We start from the raw sequence: 23400 nt of genomic DNA on the forward strand, positions 1-23400 counted from the left end.
CATGCTGACAATGGCTGGCCAAACATTCAGGGGCATTTTGGAGGTTTAACATCTTCAGCGCATTCTCGGATGCACAGCACCTGCTGTTGCTCAGGTATCGTTGGTAGAGTCCAGGTGGCTTTGGGCCTGCAAGGTAGGCCCAAGCATCTGGACCAGGTAAGTAGGTGAGTGTGGAGACCATAGATGGTAGGACAGTGCCACTGAGATCTGCTCCAATGTATTGAATCAAAGCAAAATGTTGCATGTGCTGACAACCTGAAGTAGACACAGAAAGGAATAGAAATATTCAACAAGCGTCTTTGGAAAGGGAAACAGAGATATTAACTTGTGGCGCAGCAGTAGAGTTGCTGCCTTACAGCGAATGCAGCGCCGGGGACCCGGGTTCGATCCCGACTATGGGTGCTGTCTGTACGGAGTTTGTACGTTCTCCCCGTGACCCACGTGGGTTTTCTCCGGGGTCTTCGGTTTCCTCCCACACTCAAAGACGTACAGGTAGGTAGGTTAAGGGGCTTGGTGCAAATGTAAAAATTGTCCCTAGTGTGTGTAGGATAGTGTTAATATGCGGGGATCGCCAGTTGGCGTGGCCCGGTGGGCCGAAGGGCCTGTTTCCACTCTGTATCTCTAAACTAAACTAAACTTGTGATACACAAGAGGTGATAATGAAGTGATATATGGATGCACACAGTGTAACCGGAAATAATTATAATTTTTTTGTGGCTTTGGATCTATAGTTCTCAAAGCTTTCCTCCCTCCATTGGGCGTTGCTTGCCTCAAGCCTAGACCAGTGGTGAGTCAGTTTAAATCCTGCCCGTGGAGAAACCGGTCCCAGCGCTGCTACGGTGGAACCCACCAGCGCCTGCAAGTCACCTCTTCCACAAAGCTTGTTCTGAGGTTCCAGGAACCCAGTCTTTGCTGCAGCACCTTGCTGGCCATAACGGCGTCATCTTCAGTATCAGTTAAACACATTGTTTGTAATGAAGTACCGTACTGGCGGCACGGTGGCGCAACGGTAGAGTTGCTGCCTTACAGCGAATGCAGCGCCGGAGACTCAGGTTCGATCCTGACTACGGGCGCCGTCTGTGCGGAGTTTCTACGTTCACCCCGTGGCCTGCGTGGGTTTTCTCCGAGATCTTCGGTTTCCACCCACACTCCAAAGACGTACAGGTTTGTAGGTTAATTGACTGGGTAAATGTAAAAAAAATTGTCCCTCGTGTGTGTAGGATAGTGTTAATGTGCGGGGATCGCTGGGCGGCACGGACTCAGTGGGCCGAAGGGCCTGTTTCCGCGCTGTATCTCTAAATCTAAAAGTATTTCTCCCTCTATGACTTCTCCCTGCATGATTTTGTATTGGAATTTAATAGGTCTGTGTTTCTTCTCTGTTTTGGGGATCCAAGGGTTAACATTGCCCGGTATGTAGAATAAGGTAGATCCTTAGTTCTGCTAAAAAATATATTTTACAGTGTAGATTGCTGTTTAATTTTTAACATTTAATCATTTTGGGCACAATATTAATTTGAATCGTTCTATTTTTAGATTGTTTGGCCTGAAGGATATTATCCTCTTCAACTGCAGCCACCCTCATGAGCTTGTCCTCAACGTGAATCATACATGGCCAGCTTATGCAAACCTTGCAGTGCTGCTGCTATTTTATTACTCCCTAGCATCACTGTTGAAGCTGAAGAAAAAAACAAGCCACACAGTAAGTGCAAATTGACCAGTTTACTGGCAACCAGGGTTGTCAACTTCTTCACTCCCAAGTAAGGGACAAGGTGACATCACCACCCACGCCTCACGTGACCTCACCCAGCCAGCGACCACGTGCTCCCTCTCCACCAACGGCGGCCGCCCGGGCCGGGAGGCGGGTTGCTACGCAACCTCCGTTAGGCGAATACACTCGGCCCCGCTCCCTGAACACACTCCGTTAGCCTACAGTGTCCGGGCCTACAGTGGACCCTGGGCCTACAGTGTCCAGGCCTACAGTGTCCGGGCCTACACTGTCCGGGCCTACAGTGGCCCCCGGGCCTACACTATCCGGGCCTAATACGGGACAAGGGCGACCCCGTACGGGACAAACAAATTTAGCCCAAAATACGGGATGCCCCGGTTAACACGGGACAGTTGGCAACCCTACTGGCAATGTACCTTAATGTTCAAACAATAGTAGTTGAACCTCACTGTTCTTTACTCTTTACTCCTTTGCCATAAATTAGATTGCATTGCTGCCTCTGCAATTTTTTTCACTTTCATTCCTGAAGTGAGTGACTTCTTAAATGGCGACAAATCCCAGTAACCAATTAAAATATTTTCAAAATATATTGTCAACTTTAATAGAGTGGGCATAACATAACATAAAAAGGGCAGTTGTCTTCATTCACCAATTGTACCTGCAACAAGCATTCCTTGTGTTGGAATTAAAAGGCAGCTGCAAGCTCAGTAGCCTAGTGGTTTAGCAGTAGCAAAGTACTTTAATTCTAGAGAGGTGGACGAGTTACGTTTGTTTGTAAATTGTGGCATGGTTGTCTTGAACTTTATACAAAGTAATTATCACTTAAACAAAAGAAGACTTAGCTTTATATTGTATCCTGCCAGACATTTAGTAGATCATCCTCGATGCAGCCTGCACCTCTTGTTCCCCTGTTGTAGCTTCCACATGCTGGTACTTATTTTGCCATCCCCATGTGATGCTGTTGTGTTTCCTGAAGTCCTTGAATACTGATCCTAAACGTCTCTGATTTTGTCTTTGTCCCGCCCCCCTGACATCAGTCTGAAGAAGGGTCTCGACACGAAACGTCACCCATTCCTTCTCTCCTGAGATGCTGCCTGACCCGCTGAGTTACTCCAGCATTTTGTGAATAAATACCTTCGATTTGTACCAGCATCTGCAGTTATTTTCTTATACTAAACGTCTCTGAAATGGATTTCAAGTAATTAAAAAATATAGAAGTTCTGCAGTCTATTTTATAATTTTAAACCTAGTTAAATATTTATTTTTAAACACATTTAGGTTTCAGGCGAAGGGGAAAAAATCTAATAGGAATCTGAGGGGTAACTTTTTCACACAAAGGGTGATGGGTGTGTGGAACGAGCTGCCAGAGGAGGTAGTTGAGACAGGGACTATCGCAACGTTTAGGAAACAATTAGATATGTACATGGCTGGGATAGGTTCAGAGGGATATGGGCCAAACGCAGGCAGGTGGGAATAGTGTCGATGAGACATCTTAGTCGGTCTGGGAAAGTTGGGCCGAAGAGCCTGTTTCTATGCTGTATGACTCTATGGCATTCAATTTAAAAAAAAATGACATTAACTTTTAAAAGGAAGCAAGTGCAGTTAGCTCCAAATACTTTTTTTAATGAAGGCCGACAACCCGACTCAAATGAATAGGTGTGCACCTAATGTGGTGGCCATGTCTAGTGTAACATTGTGGGACTGGCCAGGAACAATATCATGGCCCTTGGTTTGTTATGAATTAGAATCATGCCTTGGCTCAGTGTGAGAGGTCAGATGAGCCTGCATCTTACCTCCAGATTATTCCGTACTTGTGAACTATGTAGCCAGAGTAAAGTCAGTGTCGTAAAGTAGAAAACATGATCGTGAGTTTTCATACAACAAAAGCAATGTGAAAATGATCAACCTGATTTCTTTTGCTGGTGTTAAATGATGGATTACCATTGGCCTTGATTAGTACGGGTGTCAAGGGTTATGGGGAGAAGACAGGAGAATGGGGTTAGGAGGGAGAGATAGATCAGCCATGATTGAATGGCAGAGTAGATGATGGGCCGAATGGCCTAATTCTGCTCCTATCACTTATGACCTTATGATTCGCCTGCACTTTCAACTGTGCTCTGTGGGAGAACAGTAGTTCAGCATTTCATTCATGCTGCATGCCAACCTAACTAACGCTTAGATTCTATAATACAATTGATAAACCATGTGATAATTATCAATGTGCATGAACAGCTGACATGAACAATCTGTGCTTTTGTGTTATTTCATGCAGGATGTGGCTCAGAGGAATAGTGAGGATGTTGAACTGGTAAATCTAGAGCCTTGGTCAATGAAACAGAATGAATCTGAAGATGAAGCTAAAGTAAGCAATGCTCAGCTTATATTGGTTAACAAAATTGGCCTTGCATGGAAACAAGTACATAAGAGATTAGATCTCTTAACATCCCACATTCAAAAGCCACGTAAAAAGATTTCAAACTGGAACTCCATGCCAGTTTTGTCCCCTGACCTTTTCATCAGCCCTTATTTTCTCAATTACCTTGCTCAGTTATGTTAACCAAATGATGTAATACTGCCTTATTGCATTCACCCATTTCTGTAAATTAGAACTAAGGTGGAATTTAGTTTTAGTTTTAGAGATACAGCGTGGAAACAGGCCCTTTGGCCCACCGGGTCTGCACCGACCAGCGATCCCCGCACATTAACACTACCCTACGCACACTAGGGACAATTTACATTTATACAAAGCCAATTAACCTACAAACCTGTACGTCAAACCTGTAGTGTGGGAGGAAACCGAAGATCTCAGAGAAAACCGCACGGTCACGGGGAGAACGTACAAACTCTGTACAGACAGCACCCGTAGTCAGGATTGAACCCGGGTCTCTGGCGCTGCATTCGCTGTAAGGCAGCAACTTTACCGCTGCGCCACCGTGCCGCACTCTTGAAGCTTTGCCCTTAAAACATCGAGCAGATGCTAAAATATTTTTTTTGCCTATATAGAAATTATTTCGTAATCTGAAGCTTGTATAACCAAAAATAGAAATGGTTAAAGTGTTACTGTAAATGTTTAAACTATGTCTAGTTTAGTTTAGAGATACAGTGCAGAAACAGGCCCTTGGTCTTATCCTTTTCATGCTACACAATATTTACTTGGGCAGATATTGAACAAAGCTTTGACTACATGAAGATATGTCGGAACATCCTCTGACTTTTGTTTAGACAGATGTGGATGACTGTTCATTGACCCGATGTGCTCACCTGTTTTTCTCCCACTGGGGACTGCTTGAATGCCTGCCTGCAATTATAATTCCAATCCCTGTTTTCTGTACTTTTGTTTTCTCACCATGGGGTAGATATTGACCAGTGCTTGGTGGCCGCCTAACTCCCGGACTGTGGCCAGGAGCCAGGCCTTGCAGGAAACATTATCATATATATTTAGTTTAGTTTAGTTTAGTTTAGAGATACAGCGCGGAAACAGGCCCTTCGAACCCACCGGGTCCGCGCCGACCAGTGATCCCCGCACATTAACACTATCCTGCACCCACTAGGGACAATTTTTACATTTACCAAGCCAATTAACCTACAAACCTGTGTACAAACTTTGGAGTGTGGGACGAAACCGAAGATCTCGGAGAAAACCCACGTAGATCACGGGGAGAACGTACAAACTCCGTACAGTACAGCACCCTTAGCAAGGATCGAACCCGGGTCTCTGGCGCTGCATTCGCTGTAAGGCAGCAACTTTACCGCTGCGCCACCGTAACTGCCCAACCTTTCTCTCGTGTAGGAAGGAACTGCAGATGTTGGTTTACACCGAAGATACACACAAAATGCTGGAGTAACTCAGCGCAACAGGTAGCATCTCTGGAGAGAAGGAATGGGTGACGTTTCGGGTCGGGTCTTAAGGGTCACGCTGAGTTACTACAGCATTTTGTGCCTATCATCTATATCTTCCCAGCTCATGTTACGATGGCAGCGGTAGAGTTGCTGCCTTACAGCGAATGCAGCGCCGGAGACTCAGGTTCGATCCTGTCTAGGGGTGCTGTACTGTACGGAGTTTGTACGTTCTCCCCATGGCCTGCCTGGGTTTACTCCGAGATCTTCGGTTTCCTCCCACACTCCAAAGACGTACAGGTTTGTAGGTTAATTGGCTGGGCAAATGTTTAAAAAAATTGTCCCTAGTGGGTGTAGGATAGTGTTAGTGTGCGGGGATCACTGGGCGGCGCGGACCCGGTGGGCCGAAGGGCCTGTTTCTGCGCTGAATCTCTAAATCTAAAATCATACGCCAGTCCTGTCAAACACGATGTTACTCGGCCTCATTGATTCCTAACCCATATTGTTGATGGTGATTTCCAGCCAATGTTGCAGTCTGACGGTGGGGAACACGGGGACAGAGATGGTGGCACTGTGCACGCCATTACTGGATCAGAGCAGCCGGACGCAGTTGAAACGTGTAAGTTAGAATTTAATATAAGACACAAGTGAATATGACATGGCTTTTGTAGATAATTAGTGTGTTCATTAAAAATGTGGCAGTTGTAATGGATGATATGCTCTTGTTTCTGGTTAGACGTGCATTTTAGTTTGTGCTCCTCCAGGAGTGCATTAGAGCTGTGTAAGTATTTGAATAAAGGGCTGGGAGCAGAGTTTTGGGCGGATGCTTGACACCTGATTCCTTTCACACTTGTGCCAGACATCAGCTTCTCCAACAAGGGAAATCTAACCATCTGCAGTGCTGATTATTCGCACTATCAATATCTCGAGGGTGGGAAAAGAAGGGGTCGGGAACACCATTGACTAGAAACGTGTCTGGATCAATAGGCAAATCAAGCGGCTGCTCTAACAGTCAGTGGCTAAGTGAATAGGGTCATAGAGTCTTGCAGCGTGGAAACAGGTCCTTCGGCCCAACTTGCCCCATCTACACTCGTCCCACCTGCTTACGTTTGGCCCATATCCCTTTAAACCTGTCCTATCCATGTACCTGTCTAATTGTTTCTTAAACATTGTTTCTTAAACATTGCAATAGTACCTGCTAACTACCTCCTCTGGCAGCTCAAAGTTACCCCTCAGATTCCTATTAAATCTTTCCACCCTTCACCTTAAACCGATATCCTTTGGTTCTCGATTACCCTACTCTGGGCAAAAGACTCTGTGCGTCTACCCGATCTATTCCTCGCACGGTTTTCTACACCTCTATAAGATCACCCCTCATCCTCCTGCGCTCCAAGGAATAGAGTCCTAGCCTGCTCAACCTCTCTCTATAGCTCAAACCCTCGAATCCTGGCAACATCCTCGTAAATTTCTCTGTACCTTTTCCAACTTGACAACATCTTTCCAACAACATGGTGCCCAGAAATGAACACAATAGTCTAAATGTTGCCTCACCAACGTCTTATACAACTGCAACATGACCCAACTTGTGTACTCAATACTCTGACTGATGAAGGCCCGATGAATAACCTTTTAATTTTTTACAATCTGTCTCTATCCACCCACAAGTGATACATGCCCTCCACTAGCATGGACAAAGGTAATACCAAATGTAGTGAAGAGGCTGAACGGCATTGAGCATGGAATAACTTGCTTTGTTGGCACCCAATCCATTCAGTACCTCGAACATTCACATTTACTGGCGCACTTTGGTGGTATTATCTACGATTCACTTTGTCAATTTTCCGTTTATTTGATAGGATCTCCAAAATCCACCATCTTGACCAAGTTTCTTTTGCTATCACTCAACATCCTGACATAGAAATATATTTGCAGTCTTTTATTATTGCTGGGTCAGCGTTTTGGAGCTCCTGGCCCAACAGCATTCTTGATTAGAACGGTTGTCAAGGGTTAGGAAGGGGAATACTTTATTGTCACATGTGACTAGGCACAGTGAGATTCTTTGCTTGCATACACAATGTATACAAATAGCAGCCACCTACGGCGCTAACAAAGGTACAAAGCACGCCGGCTCCCCCTTTTGTCCCCTCCCCCCCCCAGTGCCGGGTCCCCATTGTCCTTTGTCTCCCCCCCCCATTGTCCATTGTTCTCCCCCACCTCCCTCACGATGGTCGCCCCACGCTGGGTCCTCCCTTGTTCTTCCCCTCCCCCCTCATGTTGGTCCTCCAAGCTCTCATCGAACGTCGACCATAGGTCGACCCGCGAGGCATTGCCGCTGTCGCGAGGCTTCACCACCGCTGAGGCCCCATCATCGCGAGGCTTCACCACCGCCGAGGCCCCATCATTGCGAGGCTTCATCGCTACCGCCACCGAGGCCTCACCGCTGTCGACGCCCCACTTCACGCCTCCGTGGTGCCGACCCGGGCCCCAGCCGCGGGCTCCGTCGGCCGCTTCGCTGACCCGGGCTTCTACCCATGAGGCCCCTACAAGGCCCCGACCTGGGCTTCTATGCGGCGATCCAGGAGGCGTCGAGACCGCGGCGCCTCGATAAAGGCCTCCGGCCGCGTTCCCAGTCCACAGTTGCGGCCCGTCGGGAAGTTGTGGGCAGAAGGCAGGAAAATGGGATTAGGAGGCAGAGATCAGCCATGATTGAATGGTGGAGTAGACTCGAAGGGCCGAATGGCCTAATTGTACTCCTGCAACCTGTGAACGTGGGCATTTTTGGGAGCACTTTCCCAAGAGTAGTTAATGATTTGCAATAACTACCAGCTTTGCTAATGATGTCACAAAAAAGTGCTGCACATACAAAACAAAAGCAAAATTTGTGTATAAATGAAAATAACCGTGGGTGCCTAATACAATTAGTAGACTTGGTGTAAAACATGCCTGATGGTGGCAGAATAACCATTAATAAAGCAAATTGAACACATCAGTGTGATTGGTGCATCGCACGAGTTTATTCAATGTGAGAGCTGGTTTAAATTGAAGGTAGACACAAAATGCTGGAGTAACTCAGCGGGTCAGGCAGCATCTCGGGAGAGAGGGAATGGGTGACGTTTCGGGTCAAGACCCTTCTTCAGTCTGATGTCAGAGGAGCGGGCAGGACAAAGTAGTCTTACGTCGAAACATCTTTGCTCAGTCCGTCTTAATCTACTTGATCTCCCAGTGGCTCAGCACTTCAACTCCCCCTCCCATTCCCAATCTGACCTTTCTGTCCTGGGCCTCCTCCATTGTCAGAGTGAGGCCCAGCGCAAATTGGAGGAACAGTACCTCATATTTCGCTTGGGTAGTTTACACCCCAGCAGTATGAACATTGACATCTTTCCCTCTCTATCCCCTCCCGTTCCCAGTTCTCCCTCTAGTCTTCCTGTCTCTGACTACATTCTATCTTTGTCCCGCCCCCTCCCCTGACATCAGTTTGAAGAAGGGTCTGGACCCGAAACGTCACCCGTTCCTTCTCTCCTGAGATGCTGCCTGACCCGTTGAGTTACTCCAGCATTTCGTGTCTACCTGAGAGTACATGAGCTAGCATAACCTTTTTCTGCCATTGTGGCTCAATGTGGGGCACTGGGAACAGAGGCTGCAAGCTGCAGGTCAGTTAGGTTGAGAAGTGCATCAAGAGGAGCGTACTCTGCTGGAACCCTGTGATAGCAGCCAACTCCCACACAAAGTACATTCCTCTACGCTGTTGGTTAATCTAAACCCAGACCAGAGTTTTGGGACTTAGACCTTCATTTTCAAAACCAAATAGTTTTCTAGTTTTGATGATCATACATTGACCTGGAATGACCCAGTTCAGTGGGGCAGGAGCAGGCAACATCCATGGGTCTGCTGGGCTCTCCTGCTGTGGATTTTGAGTAAGATAGAAGTGAGCAGTGTGGGGCTAGGAAACTATGAGGTTGGAGGCTGTGGGTGGTAGGTTTGCCAACTGTCCCATATTAGCCGGGACATCTCAAGAATTGGGCTAAATTGGTTTGTCACGTGCGGAACCACCCTTGTCCTGTATTAGGCCTAGGGGGCGCTGTAGGCCCGGACACTGTAGGCCCGGACGGTGTAGGCCCGGACGGTGTAGGTCCGAACACTGTAGGTCCTGAGGCCCGGACACCGCCTAACGGAGGTTGCATAGCAACCCGCCTCCCGGCCTGGGCGGCCACCATTGGTGGAGCGGGAGCACGTGTCCGCTGGCTGGGTGAGGTCACGTGGGGCGCGGGGTGGTGATGTCACCTTGTCCTTTATTTGGGAGTGAGATAGTTGGCAACCCTAGCTGTGGAGGGGAGATGGCCAGAAGTGATGAGATCAGTAATGGTCTGGGGGATGGTGGCCTGGTGTTCATCTGTGGGATCGTGGTCATAGGTTCTACGTCGGCTAAAAATAATAATGATTACCATCATGGTTTCTGGGTGTCTAGAAATAATGCACGGTACTGATTTATTCAATGTTCAGGCAGAAGTATTGTTTCATGGATGGTAATTATATAAAGGATGACATGTTTTTGTTTGTTCCCTGCAGTAAACCATTCCCCTCCCACACTTGTACCCAGAGACACCCGTTCACTGCTTCATGGCCTCGGGCACGTGCTGATGCAACAGAGCTACATCTGCACACTCATCATCATGATGGTCAGTACCCCAGAATCCTCGCTCCTTTTGTTTGCAGTGTGCTGACTGATCACGATGTTTATTATATTGGCAGATAAATCATCTGCTTCTACCTGATCCCACTCCCCTCCATCTCCACCCTGCCTAGAGAAGGAGGGTATCGTACTCAACTGAGGGTATGGTACCCAACCCGATTCCCCATGTCCTGGTGCCTCATTTACCTTTAGAGATCAAGCCTGAACATAGAACATAGAACATAGAAAATAGGTGCAGAAGGAGGCCATTCACCCCTTCGAGCCAGCACCACCATTCATTGTGATCATGGCTGATCATCCACAATCAGTAACCTACTCCTGCCTTCTCCCCATATCCCTTGATTCCACTAGCCCCGAGAGCTCTATCTAACTCTCTTTTAAATTCATCCAGTGAATTGGCCTCCACGGCCTTCTGTGGCAGAGAATTCCACAAATTCACAACTCTCTGGGTGAAAAAGTTTTTCTCACCTCAGTTTTCAATGGCCTCCCCTTTTCTAATCAATGAAGCAGAGTTTTGCTTAAAGCTATTTAAATGGATGTAAAGAAAGTGATTGTAATCACGCATGTATTGTTCACCTGCATGCAATAAAACGTGCACAGTCCGCAGTTCAGAAATCACGGTAGTTTATTATCTGTTGCATCGGGTAATATTTGATGCGATCACTTCCCACTGGTTGGGTTTCCATTTAGTTTAGTTTAGAGATGCAGCGTAGATACAGGTCCTTCCGCCCACCGTGTCCACACCGACCAGCGAATCCCGCACATTAACACTATCCTACACACACTAAGGCCAATTTACACTTATACTAACCCAATTAACCTACAATCCTGTACGTCCTTGGAGTGTGGGAGGAAATCGAAGATCTCGGGGAAAACCCACGAGGTCACGGGGAGAACGTACAAACTCCGTACAGACAGCACAGGTAGTCGGGATCGAACCGGGTCTCGGGCGCTGTAAGGCAGCAGCTCTACCGCTGCGCCACCGTGCCACAGAGAAATGCCACCATTTCTCTGCTCTCTCCACACCCGCTCGCTCTGCAGTCCTTCTGTGTCATCTGGAGCCCCCGTGATCCCATCTCCCTTTCAACTCACCAGGTCCCGGTTCCCGCACGTGCTTTCACTTTACCTGGTACACTGGTTAATTCATTATCATTTTGTGTTACATTTAGAAAAAAAATGAAATAAAAAATGTTTTAAGCTATGAATAGAAATAACATCCAATAGTCTAGAAATTCTGTGAATCCGCCGTCACCAGCGATCATGCTGGATTATCAGTTTTGCTGGATTTCCTTTCTCAAAAGTTTCAAGCAGCAACTCTACCACTGTGCCATCCCATGTTGTCATGCACGATGACTTACTAGTGGCATTCCTCCCTGTAGTCAGAAGGTTGTCCCATCCCAGAGACGTGAGCACTAGTATATTTCTAACTGTCTGTTGTCAAGGACATTAATGCACTGCTCTTTTAAGAGACTAAGGCTGACTCTTCGTGTCATTGGAGTGCTAGTATTCAGTCCCTGACGCAGCTATGCTGATAACAGATAGGATATTAAGCAATGGCTGCCTTGTCGATTCCAGGTAATGAGTCGGCAGCACTGCTGCTGTGTGTGGCCTGGGTAGGGTTGCCAACAGCCCCACTCCAAAATACGGGACAAGATGACGTCACCGCCCCGCGCCCCACGTGACCTCACCCAGCCAGCGACCACGTGCTCTCGCTCCACCAATGGCACGTGGCCGCAGGCTGGGTGAGGTCACGTGGGGCGGTGCCGTCACCCTTTGTCCCTTATTTGGGAGTGAGGAAGTTGGCAACCCTACTAATATGGGACAAGGGCGGTCCCGTACGGGACAAACTAATTTAGCCCAAAATACGGGATGTCCCGGCTAATACGGAACAGTTGACAACCCTAGGCCTGGAGCAACACAAACAAGCCTGACCCATCTGAACTGTGTGTTCGTTTTTTAGGATGTTGGATGCACAATGACAGTGAGCACCTTTAAGACGGATAATGCACAAGTTGGGCAGTTTTTATGCCAATTTTTACAGCGTTTGGTGATCAGTTTGTCCTGTATGTTTTTGAGTGATTGAATATGTTTTTTCCCCCCAGGTTTGGAGTATTACGTTTCACAGCTGGCTCACCTTTGTGCTTTTGATTTGGGCTTGCCTGATCTGGATGGTGCGTAGTCGACGGCACTTTGCCATGTTCTGCTCTCCGTTCATTCTGCTGTATGGGATCCTGCTGTGCAGCCTGCACTATGTCTGGGGAATGGACTTGGCTGAAGAACTCCCAACCAAAATCGGATTTGTGGTCCTGAAGCAGCTGGGCTTGGCCCACATGGAGCATCACTGCCTCAGCCTCGGAGTGATGGTCAGTTTGTTCATTCATCTGATCCGGGCGCGCTTCCTGGAGGAGGCGTTATCAGTCTCTGTTTGATTGCCTTTCACAAGCGGCTTCTTGCCTGGTCATCCCCTCCCCCAGGGTTACAACTCACAATCAAAGTGCCCTGGTGTTGTAACCCCCAGCACCGAGTTTGACCTTGGTCTTTCCTTCTGTTCCTCTGGCACTTTCTCATCATGTTCACCCTTGAATGAAGCCCATTTAAAATCATTGAGGTGCACCTTCCCTCCCAAACACCACCTCAGGTGATCACACCTCAACCTCTGCCTCGGCCATGTCACCTACTCCTTGCCAATTTCAATTTCCATCTTTACTCGCTTGACTCTGTGTCCTGCCATCGCTGCCGACACTGAGCCTAGTCTTGCCGCTGCATGTATCGAATTTCCTCGGTGCTGTCAGATCCCTAGCGCCGACAAAAGACAATACCAATGAGGCTGATAGAAACTCCTGTCCAAGAAACACGTGTCCTGCCATCCAAATGGTTCATCATTCGGTAAACGTTGCTGTATAAAGAAATCAGAACCAATCTTTTCACCAATGTGGGAGCACTGCATAACCTAGACTGCATTTAGTCACGACGGTAGATTATCCCTGCTCAATGAGGTGGGGTTAGCGAGAGGGAATAAATGCTGACATTGCCAGCAATGCCCTTGACCTGTGAATGAATTAATGCAAGAGGGAAAGGAAGACGATGGACTCGCATCCAGCCCTGCCTGACCTCACAATTTCCTTGTTGAACATAGATTCGGCTAAATACTTTAAGGCCAGGACACTACTGGCATTCTTCACGCTCGTTGCCTCAGGCCACAGTAGACTGCCTGACCCTTGATCTCTGTCTCATCCTCGTGCTCTTTAGATCCTCTCTCCCCTCCATCACAGTTTTTTTCCCGGAGACTTTGCCTGCCTTGGTTCATCCGCTGTGATCTCTTATTTAGAGATACAGCGTGGAAACAGGTCCTTCGGCCCACAGAGTCCACACCGACCAGCGATCCCCGCACATTGACACTATCTTGCACACACACTAGGGACAATTTTACATTTACACCAAGCCAATTAACCCACAAACCCATACGTCTTTGGAGCGTGGGAGCAAACCGAAGATTTCGGAGAAAACCCACGCAGGTCACGGGGAGAACGTACAAACTCTGTACAGACAAGCACCCATAGTCAGGATGGAACCCGGGTCTCTGACGCTGCAAGGCAGTCGCTCTACTGCTGCACCACCGTGCCACCCTCTTCTGTTCTCTTGTGGTTTTCAGACGTGTTTATTACAGCATGCCCATTCGCAGCCTCTCAAACTCCAGTATTTGTAAGTTCAGTATATCCTGAAAACAGTTGCCTGCCTTCATCCTCCCCATAAATGCTGCTTCCTTGCGCTTGCAAGATCTCACCTTGCCTCCCAACACTTAAAATTTAAACTCTCAATATCTAAACATTTCACTCAAGTCATTACCCATCCCTGTCTCTATGATTTGTTCCAGTAATGCGAAGCATTTCCCCACAACTCTTCATTTTTCTGGATCTGGGCATTTGTCCTTTCGCCCAAACCGTCACCTTCCCATTACACACTTGTCATCGTGCCCTGGAATTCCCTCTTGAAATCCTTCTTCTCTTCGTTCAGGATTCCCTTTTAAACTAACCTGCTCATCCCTCTTCCTCCATCCTTATTTGCCTCGATCTCTGAAGAGCTCCAAAGCTTAACCCAGATTTCTCATAACTTGGGTTGGGCTAACAATGGAGCTATTTTGCCACTGAATTCATCCCAAATAAACATGACCTTGCCCTCACTTAATGTTTTTCAAAAGGAGTCACTGGAGATAACAGAAAACCGAAAAATGTCAACTTTTATTGTCCATTACAAAAGTAATTTTGTTTGCTCCGCATTCACTTAAAGTACGGCTGCGTCCTTCAGCTAAATCGATGAACACTAACTATTTCAAGCAAATCACACAGTTCTGGAGGAACTCAGCAGGTCAGGCAGCAACTGTGGAGGGAATGATCAGGTGACGTTTCATATCAGCACCTTTCTTGGGTCTTCGCTAACAACTTGATCTTTTTTTTGCCCTCAGCTGCTGTACACACTCACGTTTTGGCTCTTATTGCGCCAGTTTGTCAAAGAAAAATGCTTGAAGCACAAAGAAGTCCGGCTGAAGGAAGTAACTGTGCCCGAACCAGGTGGGTAATGGACATTACTGCAACCAAAATCTCCACCCAGAGAGAGATGGCTGCATTCCCCACTGTGATAATTCTGACTAAACTAAGTTTCCAGTAACCAGGGCCCTGGGCAATCAACGAAGAAACCGACGTTTGAGCCCCGTCAAAGGTTTACAGGGTATTAGCATTTCATTTAATACATTTGTAAACCTGGGATAAAATGTCATCGTCAGTAACGATGACCATGTAACCGACATTCGTTAAACATCTCCATCTATTTCACTAATTGGTTAATTAGTTTCTTCCTTCAAAAAAGGAATTCTGTCAACCTTGGCTAATAAGGCATTTCTGTAACTCCAGATTCTCAGCAATGGAATCAACAGTTAACTATCTCTGAAAAAGCCCAGCAAGTCCCTAATTCAGATTTAAAGGGCAATGAATTCAGCTCAAGCCAGAAATGCTCACATCGATTAACTAATTTTTTAGAAAAATTAAGTGCTAAGTGAACCAAAGTTAGAAGAGGAAACATAAATGCACATAATATGCATTCTCTGCATTAATGCATCCATTTAATTAGATGATCAATTTCCATTCGGTACTCTTCATTACCTGTTTCTGTTCAACAACGCTGGGCAAACGATCAGTTAGAGTCTAGCAACAGAAGGTGAGTAATCCACATTTATGAGTGGTAGATTGATTCACTTTTATTTCAAACTAGACAAAGTGGACCCTTTGGGCCCACAACTCATTGGTTGCCATTGTGATGTGGGAAAAATCGCACTTTTTTCTTTAAAATAAATGGCTTTAAAAATAAAAATTAAATAAATCTCAATGAAAATCGTGATTTTTCTTCAAAGTGCCGTTTTTTTCTGCATTGGTCTAGCACCCTCCCCTCCCTCACTCCATCCCCTCGACCCCCCTTCTTCCCCACCCAATCCCCCCCTTCCCCTCCCACCCCCCAGTCACCCACTCCACTCCCCCTTATCTCCCCCCCCTCCATTCTTAGGGGCTCTCCGGCGGCGCCGCCATTCCCGCCCGTCAGGTTTCCATGGTGACGTCGAACATGGAGGTATTACTGCACATGGGCAGCTGACGGACACGACAAGTGGAAAAGGGGTTTATTAAAGTTTAAAATGTGAATAACAAAACATAACAATTTGAATGTTAATAGGATTTCTTGATGCAGGAATTTTCAACATCAGCATCATTTCCCCTTTTCACAACAGGAAGGAATTGGCGAAAATCGCCACAACAAAAGGTAAGAATGCCACCAAAAGGCTCATCGTTCTTTTTGCATAGATCTCAAAGAGTTCTGACCACCACTTCAAGGCTCTCCCTCCTAATCATTGGGCACTCATCCCAAACAATCAGTCTCACACTCCTGATCAAATGAACCATGTTGGAGTTCTTCTCAATGTTGCACATTGTATTATCGGTCACTTCGATGGGTATCTTGAATCAAGAATGTGCAGTTCTTCCACCAGGCATCAATGTGGCTGCTATAGCAGAGGATGCTACAGCAAAAGCAACATCAACTTGACCTCGAACTTTGGAGAGGATCAAATTGGTGAGAATTGTTTTGCCCATTCCTGTTGGTGTACCAATGAAAAACAATGAAGGAACATTTCTTTCCAAGCAGCTGCACACATGGTCTTACACTGCTCTTTGCTCAGCATTCAGCAGAGGCTCCTTCTCTTCAACAAATCACTGTTGGTCAGGTCTATTGTACTGCAATTCACTCAGCAATTCTGAATTGTCACCATCAAGGTTCATCCTTCCATGTCTTGGTAGTGGCACATGAAAGAATCCCAGTGTCTTGTAATTCACAAGCTTGTCTTGAATATACAACCGAGCTTGATCATGATGCCTCTCATTAATCATGATATTTGGATCATCGATTGTTCTACTTTCTCTTTGAAGGTAACCTTCAGACATTGAATTCTTGAAGTGATCCCATAATTGTCAAGAAGTGTTGATCTCAGCAATTGTCAGCAAAACAAACAAATCTCTCATTGCTTCGGGGAGTCTTGTCCACTCAGCATCTTCCATCGTCTGTTGCCAATAGTCGTCAGTTTGCAACAAACCTCTTTCTATGCAGACATCTTTGAAGGAAGGAAGAATATGTCCGTCATGCGTTCTCAATGAATCGAAGGATACTGGCCCTTTTATGTGATGGAGAAGCAGTCTCAAGTAGTAGGGGTCACATCTTGGAGAAATGGTATACACTCGTCCCAGAACGTTGGCTTCAAAAATACCTGGAAGATCTTCCACTATCTTCCCAACCTTCCTTTGCTATTTCTTATTGTTCCATGTGTAAAATCGGGGTACATCAGTGTAGTACAGTGTTCTTGCAAATTGATCTTGAGAACACAATTCCATGAATTCAGTTAGAGTTGTTCTCGTGATATCCTCATTTCTCACCAGCCGACCAGCATCGACTCTGATGATGACTTGTTGTTCTTGTGGTAAATGTACCTGGAGTCGAATGACAGCGGGGCGTCTCTCATGAGTTGGAAATACGAGGATTGATCCCACTGCTTCCGACGGACCAATGTATCTGCCAGTAAAGTACTGTGCAATTTTGTCATCCCTGTTAACTCCAAAAACTGCTTGATCACTCCCCTTCAAGATGTACTTGAACACGTATTTGACCAACTTTACAGAGGAGCATATCTCAACGTTGTTGTGACATTTGAACAACTTCAAGAGTTGAGCATTACAGGGCACCACCCATTCAGAAGTAATAGGTCGATCCCGGCGCCCTTCTTGATGGACCTGAAATCCTCCCATATCCGGAGATCGTCTCCTGTACAGAGGATGTGACCCATCTCCACACCTTGTGCTTTCGATAAACGGCTTTGGGAATCTCTTTCTGCATCTTCCATTCTTCCAACATGGAGAGGCGAGGTCACAGTATGGTTCATGAACAAACCTCCCAACATTTGGTTTTACAAATTCATAGTTTTGATGTCCAAAATTCAGAATTTTACATCAAATTCATAATATGGCACGTAATGCAACTTTTCAGCAAAAAAAAGTATGCACGCCAAATGCGCATAAGCGTTGTGCTACATTCATGTGTGAAAAACAACTATTATTTCCAAGTCTGTAGTTCTTGGACAACATGTACAATATCAGGCCTATCATGAGCATATTCCGGTATTTATAGAAAGGTTAGTGAACAGAAATACTTTTCTTGTTTTGTTTTGTTTTTTCTATTTTGGTTTTTCCGCACAAATCCCAATTCTCTTGATATTGAATAAAAGAACAATGGTCATAAAATGTATGGCTAAGTTATGAAGAAAGAGTTTCATTTAAAACTGCACATACCTAATTTCATTGAAGACATACTTGCTCCAGTGGTCTTCAACAGTAAATCACAACGGCCCAGCGGGCGGCGAGGCGAGGACCGGCGGGCGACAAGGCGAGTCCCGGGGAAAGGCTAGGTGAGGCAAGGCCTGGGGTACGGAAAGGCGAGGCATTGCGAGCGGCGAGGCCGGTCCCGGCGAGCGGCGAGGTGGGCCCCGGCGATTGGCGAGGCATGTCCCGGCGGGCGTCGAGGCAAGTCCTGGCGAGCGGCAAGGCCCGGCGAGCGGAGTCCCGGCGATTGGCGAGGCGAGTCCCGGCGGGCGTCGAGGCAAGTCCCGGCGAGCGGAGTCCCGACGAGCAGCAAGGCCCGGCGAGGTGGGCCCCAGCGAGCGGAGAGGCGAGTCCCGGCGGGCGTCGAGGCAAGTCCCGGCGAGCGGAGTCCCGGCGAGCGGCGAGGCGAGTCCCGGCGGGCGTCGAGGCAAGTCCCGGTGAGCGGCAAGGCCTGGCGAGCGGAGTCCCGGCGAGCGGCGAGGCGAGTCCCGGCGGGTGTCGAAGCAAGTTCCAGCGGGCGTCGAGGCAAGTCCCAGCGAGCAGCAAGGCCCGGCGAGCGGAGTCCCGGCGGGCGTCGAGGCGAGTCCCGGCGGGCGTCGAAGCAAGTCCCAGCGAGCCGAGGTGAGGACCGCTGAGCGGAGCGGCATGGTGGGTGGCGAGGTGAGCGGTGAGGCCCGGCGAGCGGCGAGGTGAGTCCCGGTGAATGTAGAGGCCCGGCTCGGACTGGACAGGCAAGGCCAGGCAAGGGGCGCGGTGAGGTGGGGTGGGGCAAGCGGTGGGGCAAACGCTGGGGCAAGTGTCAAGGCAAGGTTTTCCGGAAAAATGTGAGGCGAAATCGGAATGGCGGAAATGAAATAAGAAGGCGGGACCTTTCTGCCAGATTCGGAAGGGTTCGTAGGTCTGCATGACCTCAGAGGTCTTCCTCCTTCTTGGCATGATGTTAAAAAGAGATCGGTATTGATCAGGTGAAGGGAGGGGGGATAAAGCGGGTGGAGGGGGGATGGAGTGGGTGAGTGGGGAGGGAGGAGGGGGGAGGGGGGGATAAAGTTGGTGGAGGGGGATGGAGTGGGTGAGTGGGGTTCTATAAAACAACTTTAACTCAATTTCAGTTAATGCAGGGGAGGTTTGGGGGAGATTTTAAGGGGGGTTATCTTTAGCAGCTCAGCAGCAAATAAAGTCTTTATACAAAAACTCTTGTTTGTTTGTTTGTTTGTTTGTTCCTGAACAACAGCCAAAACGGTACATGACAGCGCGCCAATTTTAGGTCCACCTTACCATCGTCCCGTGGTCTTATTGGAAGATGTTTCAATGAAATAGGTGTTATATTTTTAAACGTTATTCACATTTTAAAGTTTAAAACTATCTCCTCGGGAGGGGAGAAGAGTGCAGGGAGGAGGGGGAGGGGGAGAGAGGAGGGAGGGGTAGAAGAGAGTAGGGACAGGGGGGAGAGAGAAGGGAGGGGGGAGAGAGGAGGGAGGGGGGGAGAGAGGGGGAGAGAGGAGGGAGGGGGGAGAGAGGAGGGAGGGAGAGGAGGGGGAGGGGAGGGGGGATAGGAGAGGGGAGGGGGAGGAGGGGAGGGAGGGGAGGAGGGGGGAGGGGAGGGGGAGAGGAGTGGGGGAGGGGAGGGGGAGGAGGGGAGGGGAGGAGGGGAGGGAGGGGGAGGGGGGGAGAGGAGGGGATGGAGAGGAGGGGATGGAGAGGAGAGGCTGAGAGCGGCAGCAGCAGGAGCGGCGATGCTGAGCGGAGCTGGAGGCTCAGCGGCGACGGCAGCGATGGAGACTTTCGGGGTTTAGAGCGGCAGCGGTGATGGCTGTGCAGGGGCTCCGGGGCTCAATGGCGACGGCAGTGATGGAAACGCCTGGGGTTTAGAGCGGCAGCGGGAGTAGCGGCGGCCATGATGGTGACGCCCGGGGTTTAGAGCGGGAAGGAGAAGCAGCGGCGGCGGTGCGATGGCTCAGCGGGAACTGGAGAGCTGAGCGGCGGCCATGATGGAGACGCCCAGGGTTTAGAGCGGGAAGAAGAAGCAGCGGCGGCGGCGCGATGGATCAGGGGGGCTCCGGGGCCTAGCAGTGAAGGAGACGCCTGGGGTTTGGAGCAACGACAGCGGTGATGGAGGGGCGGGGGCTCCGGGGCGGGGCGGCAGCCACGGTGGAGACACCCGGGGTTTGGAGCGGTGGTGGTGACGCTCCCCCCACTTGGGCCGCGGAAACAAACGGGCGTCTGGCAGCTCAACGAAAATGACGACATTCCCCCGAACTGCGCACGCGCAGTCACCCGGCAGCCATCTTACGTAAGTGTAGGCGCTGGTCAGGCGGCCATCTTACGTGAGGACCAGCCCCAACTGCGCATGCGCTGGTTTTTAAAAACTTTAAAATGTGAATAACTTTAAAAATATAACACCAATTTAAATAAAACGACCATTTTTACCATTAAAGCGACGACGGTGAATAAGTTGGGCCTACAAATGGCGCACTATCCTGTACAGTTTTGGCTGAAGTTCAGTCACAAAGAAACAAAAAATCAAGTTTAAGTATATAGATGGGCAGATTCGGAGCGAAGGTTTGCAGCTCTTCACTCGAAAACAGAACGCCTGCATTCAAGCAGGCACTCGCCCAGTTTAAATCATGCATCAGTGTTCGCCCAATCTGTGAAGCGTGCCCCTATAATTCAACTATCAGAGAAAATCCCCCCCTTCCCCCTCTTCGCCCCCCCCCCTCCCCCCCTCCCACCATGAGTGCAGACTAGACATGGAGAACAGTTTGACCATTCAGGCTAGAATGTGGCCATATTCTACCTTACTCCAAACAAAAATGTACTTGCTTTCAGTTAACATCCAGCATGATTCCCAAATATTGAATCCTGCAACTTCCAAGTTTTCATTGAATATTTTTGTTCCTGTCACAGGTCAGGAGAAGAATGATGTTTTGAAATCACTCGGAGAACTACTCATGAGTTTCTCTGCCAAGTACTGGATTTACATTTGTGGAGGGATGTTCTTCGTTGTCAGCTTCACTGGAAGAATAGTGGTCTACAAAATTGTTTATATGTTCCTTTTCCTCCTTTGCCTGTCATTCTATCAGGTGAGAACATAGTACGACTAATCAACAGCAGGGAACCTCACACCATCAGAAATCAGTTTTGATAAAGAGAGGAATTTAATTTAAAATCTTCTAATGAAATGCATGTAAATGTTTGATGTAAATGTGTGTCACGGTGGAAAGCTTCTGGTGTGCTAGCCTCTGGATGGATTTGGAAGATTAAAGGGGATAATTTTGTGACCTGTTCATTTGAAACTATTGCTGTAAAAGTCCTATTTGGATAAAAGGAAGGTAATCTGCTATGTAAGAAAATAACTGCAGATGCTGGTACAAATCGAAGGTATTTATTCACAAAATGCTGGAGTAACTCAGCAGGTCAGGCAGCATCTCCTGAGATGCCATAGTGAGGCCCACCGGAAATTGGAAGAACAGCACCTCATATTTCGCCTGGGCAGTTTGCAGCCCAGTGGTATGAACATCGACTTCTCCAACTTTAGATAGTTCCCCTGTCCCTCCCTTCCCCTCCTCCTTCCCAGATCTCCCTCTATCTTCCTGTCTCCACCTATATCCTTCCTTTGTCCCGCCCCCCTGACATCAGTCTGAAGAAGGGTCTCGACCCGAAACGTCACCCATTCCATCTCTCCCGAGATGCTGCCTGACATGCTGAGTTACTCCAGCATTTTGTGAATAAATACCTTCGATTTGTACCAGCATCTGCAGTTATTTTCTTATATCTCCTGAGATGCTGCCTGACCTGCTAAGTTACTCCAGCATTTTGTGAATAGGTAATCTGCTATTCTTACTGCAGATGCGTCCGTGTGGTTTCTGGTGTGGATTAGCAATAGCGCTGGTCAAAGGGGAATGAGTGACGAGCATCCATATTGACTTTGTCTGTACGGAGTTTGTACGTTCTCCCCGTGACCTGCGTGGGTTTTTTGTCCGAGATCTTCGGTTTCCTCCCACACTCCAAAGACGTGCAGGTTTGTAGGTTAATTGGTTTGGTATTAATGTAAGATTGTCCCCAGAGTGTGTAGGATAGTGTTAGTGTGCGGGGATCGCCGGTCGGTGCGGACTCGGTGGGTCAAAGGGCCTGCTTCCACACCTTATCTCTAAACTAAACTAAACTAAAGTTAGGTGAGTAATAATGTGCAACTTCATGCTCTTTAAAAGTACCCTCTCTTTCTGAAGTGTTGAACCTGTGCTGCCGTTTGCTAATGTCATATTCTTGCCATTCATTTTGCTAGGTCTGTTACTTTCTGTGGCGGAGGTTGCTGAAGGTGTTCTGGTGGCTGGTTGTTGCCTACACAATGCTGGTCCTCATTTCAGTGTACACCTTTCAGTTTGATGACTTCCCACACTACTGGATGAACTTTACAGGACTAACAGAGAAACAGTATGTGCCATTTCAATTCTGGAAAATGTGACTGTTTTGTGTTTAAGGTAGTTGGATTAATGGTTGAACTGTTACAGGTCAAAACGATTATATGGAACTGGTGCGCTACAATGCTAAGAACTATATTCTGCACTCTGTATCTTCCCCTTTGCTCTACCCATTTCTGTTTGAGTTATATTTGATTGTAGTTATGTGCAGGATTACACATGATCTGATTGGGTTGCATGCAAAGCAAAGCTTTACACTGTACCTTGGTACAAGTGACAATAATACGATGCGATACGATAAAACTTTATTCATCCTCAGAGGGGAAACTGGTCTGCTGACAGTCACAACTCACGAGGTACACAAACACTTGAAATTAAAAGGGAAATTAAAAAGTAAAAGACAAGTGACAGTTGGCTGCCTGCCGTGTGCACAGCGCCTTCACCGGAACAAACAATAGACAATAGGTGCAGGAGGAGGCCATTCAGCCCTTCGAGCCAGCACCGCCATTCAATGTGATCATGGCTGATCATTCTCAATCAGTACCCCGTTCCTGCCTTCTCCCCATACCCCCTGACTCCGCTATCCTTAAGAGCTCTATCCAGCTCTCTCTTGAATGCATTCAGAGAATTGGCCTCCACTGCCTTCTGAGGCAGAGAATTCCACAGATTCACAACTCTCTGACTGAAAAAGTTTTTCCTCATCTCAGTTCTAAATGGCCTTCCTCTTATTCTTAAACTGTGGCACCTTGTTCTGGACTCCCCCCAACATTGGGAACATGTTTCCTGCCTCTAACGTGTCCAACCCCTTAATAATCTTAATAG

General features: G+C 47.8%; 1 protein-coding gene across 1 annotated transcript in view; it reads left to right on the forward strand.

Moving 5' to 3' along the window:
* Window positions 1-23400, forward strand: part of piezo1 (piezo type mechanosensitive ion channel component 1 (Er blood group)) — a 168761-nt gene that overhangs the window by 52305 nt on the left and 93056 nt on the right. The window contains exons 7-14 of the mRNA XM_078401557.1: window positions 1534-1699; window positions 3999-4088; window positions 6086-6182; window positions 10130-10239; window positions 12356-12616; window positions 14716-14821; window positions 21065-21240; window positions 22443-22591. Of these exons, the coding sequence (XP_078257683.1) occupies window positions 1534-1699; window positions 3999-4088; window positions 6086-6182; window positions 10130-10239; window positions 12356-12616; window positions 14716-14821; window positions 21065-21240; window positions 22443-22591 (1155 nt within the window). The remainder of the gene's footprint in view (window positions 1-1533; window positions 1700-3998; window positions 4089-6085; window positions 6183-10129; window positions 10240-12355; window positions 12617-14715; window positions 14822-21064; window positions 21241-22442; window positions 22592-23400) is intronic.

The sequence above is a fragment of the Rhinoraja longicauda genome, chromosome 6, assembly GCF_053455715.1.
Source record: "Rhinoraja longicauda isolate Sanriku21f chromosome 6, sRhiLon1.1, whole genome shotgun sequence".
In the NCBI taxonomy this organism is placed as follows: Eukaryota; Metazoa; Chordata; class Chondrichthyes; order Rajiformes; family Arhynchobatidae; genus Rhinoraja; species Rhinoraja longicauda.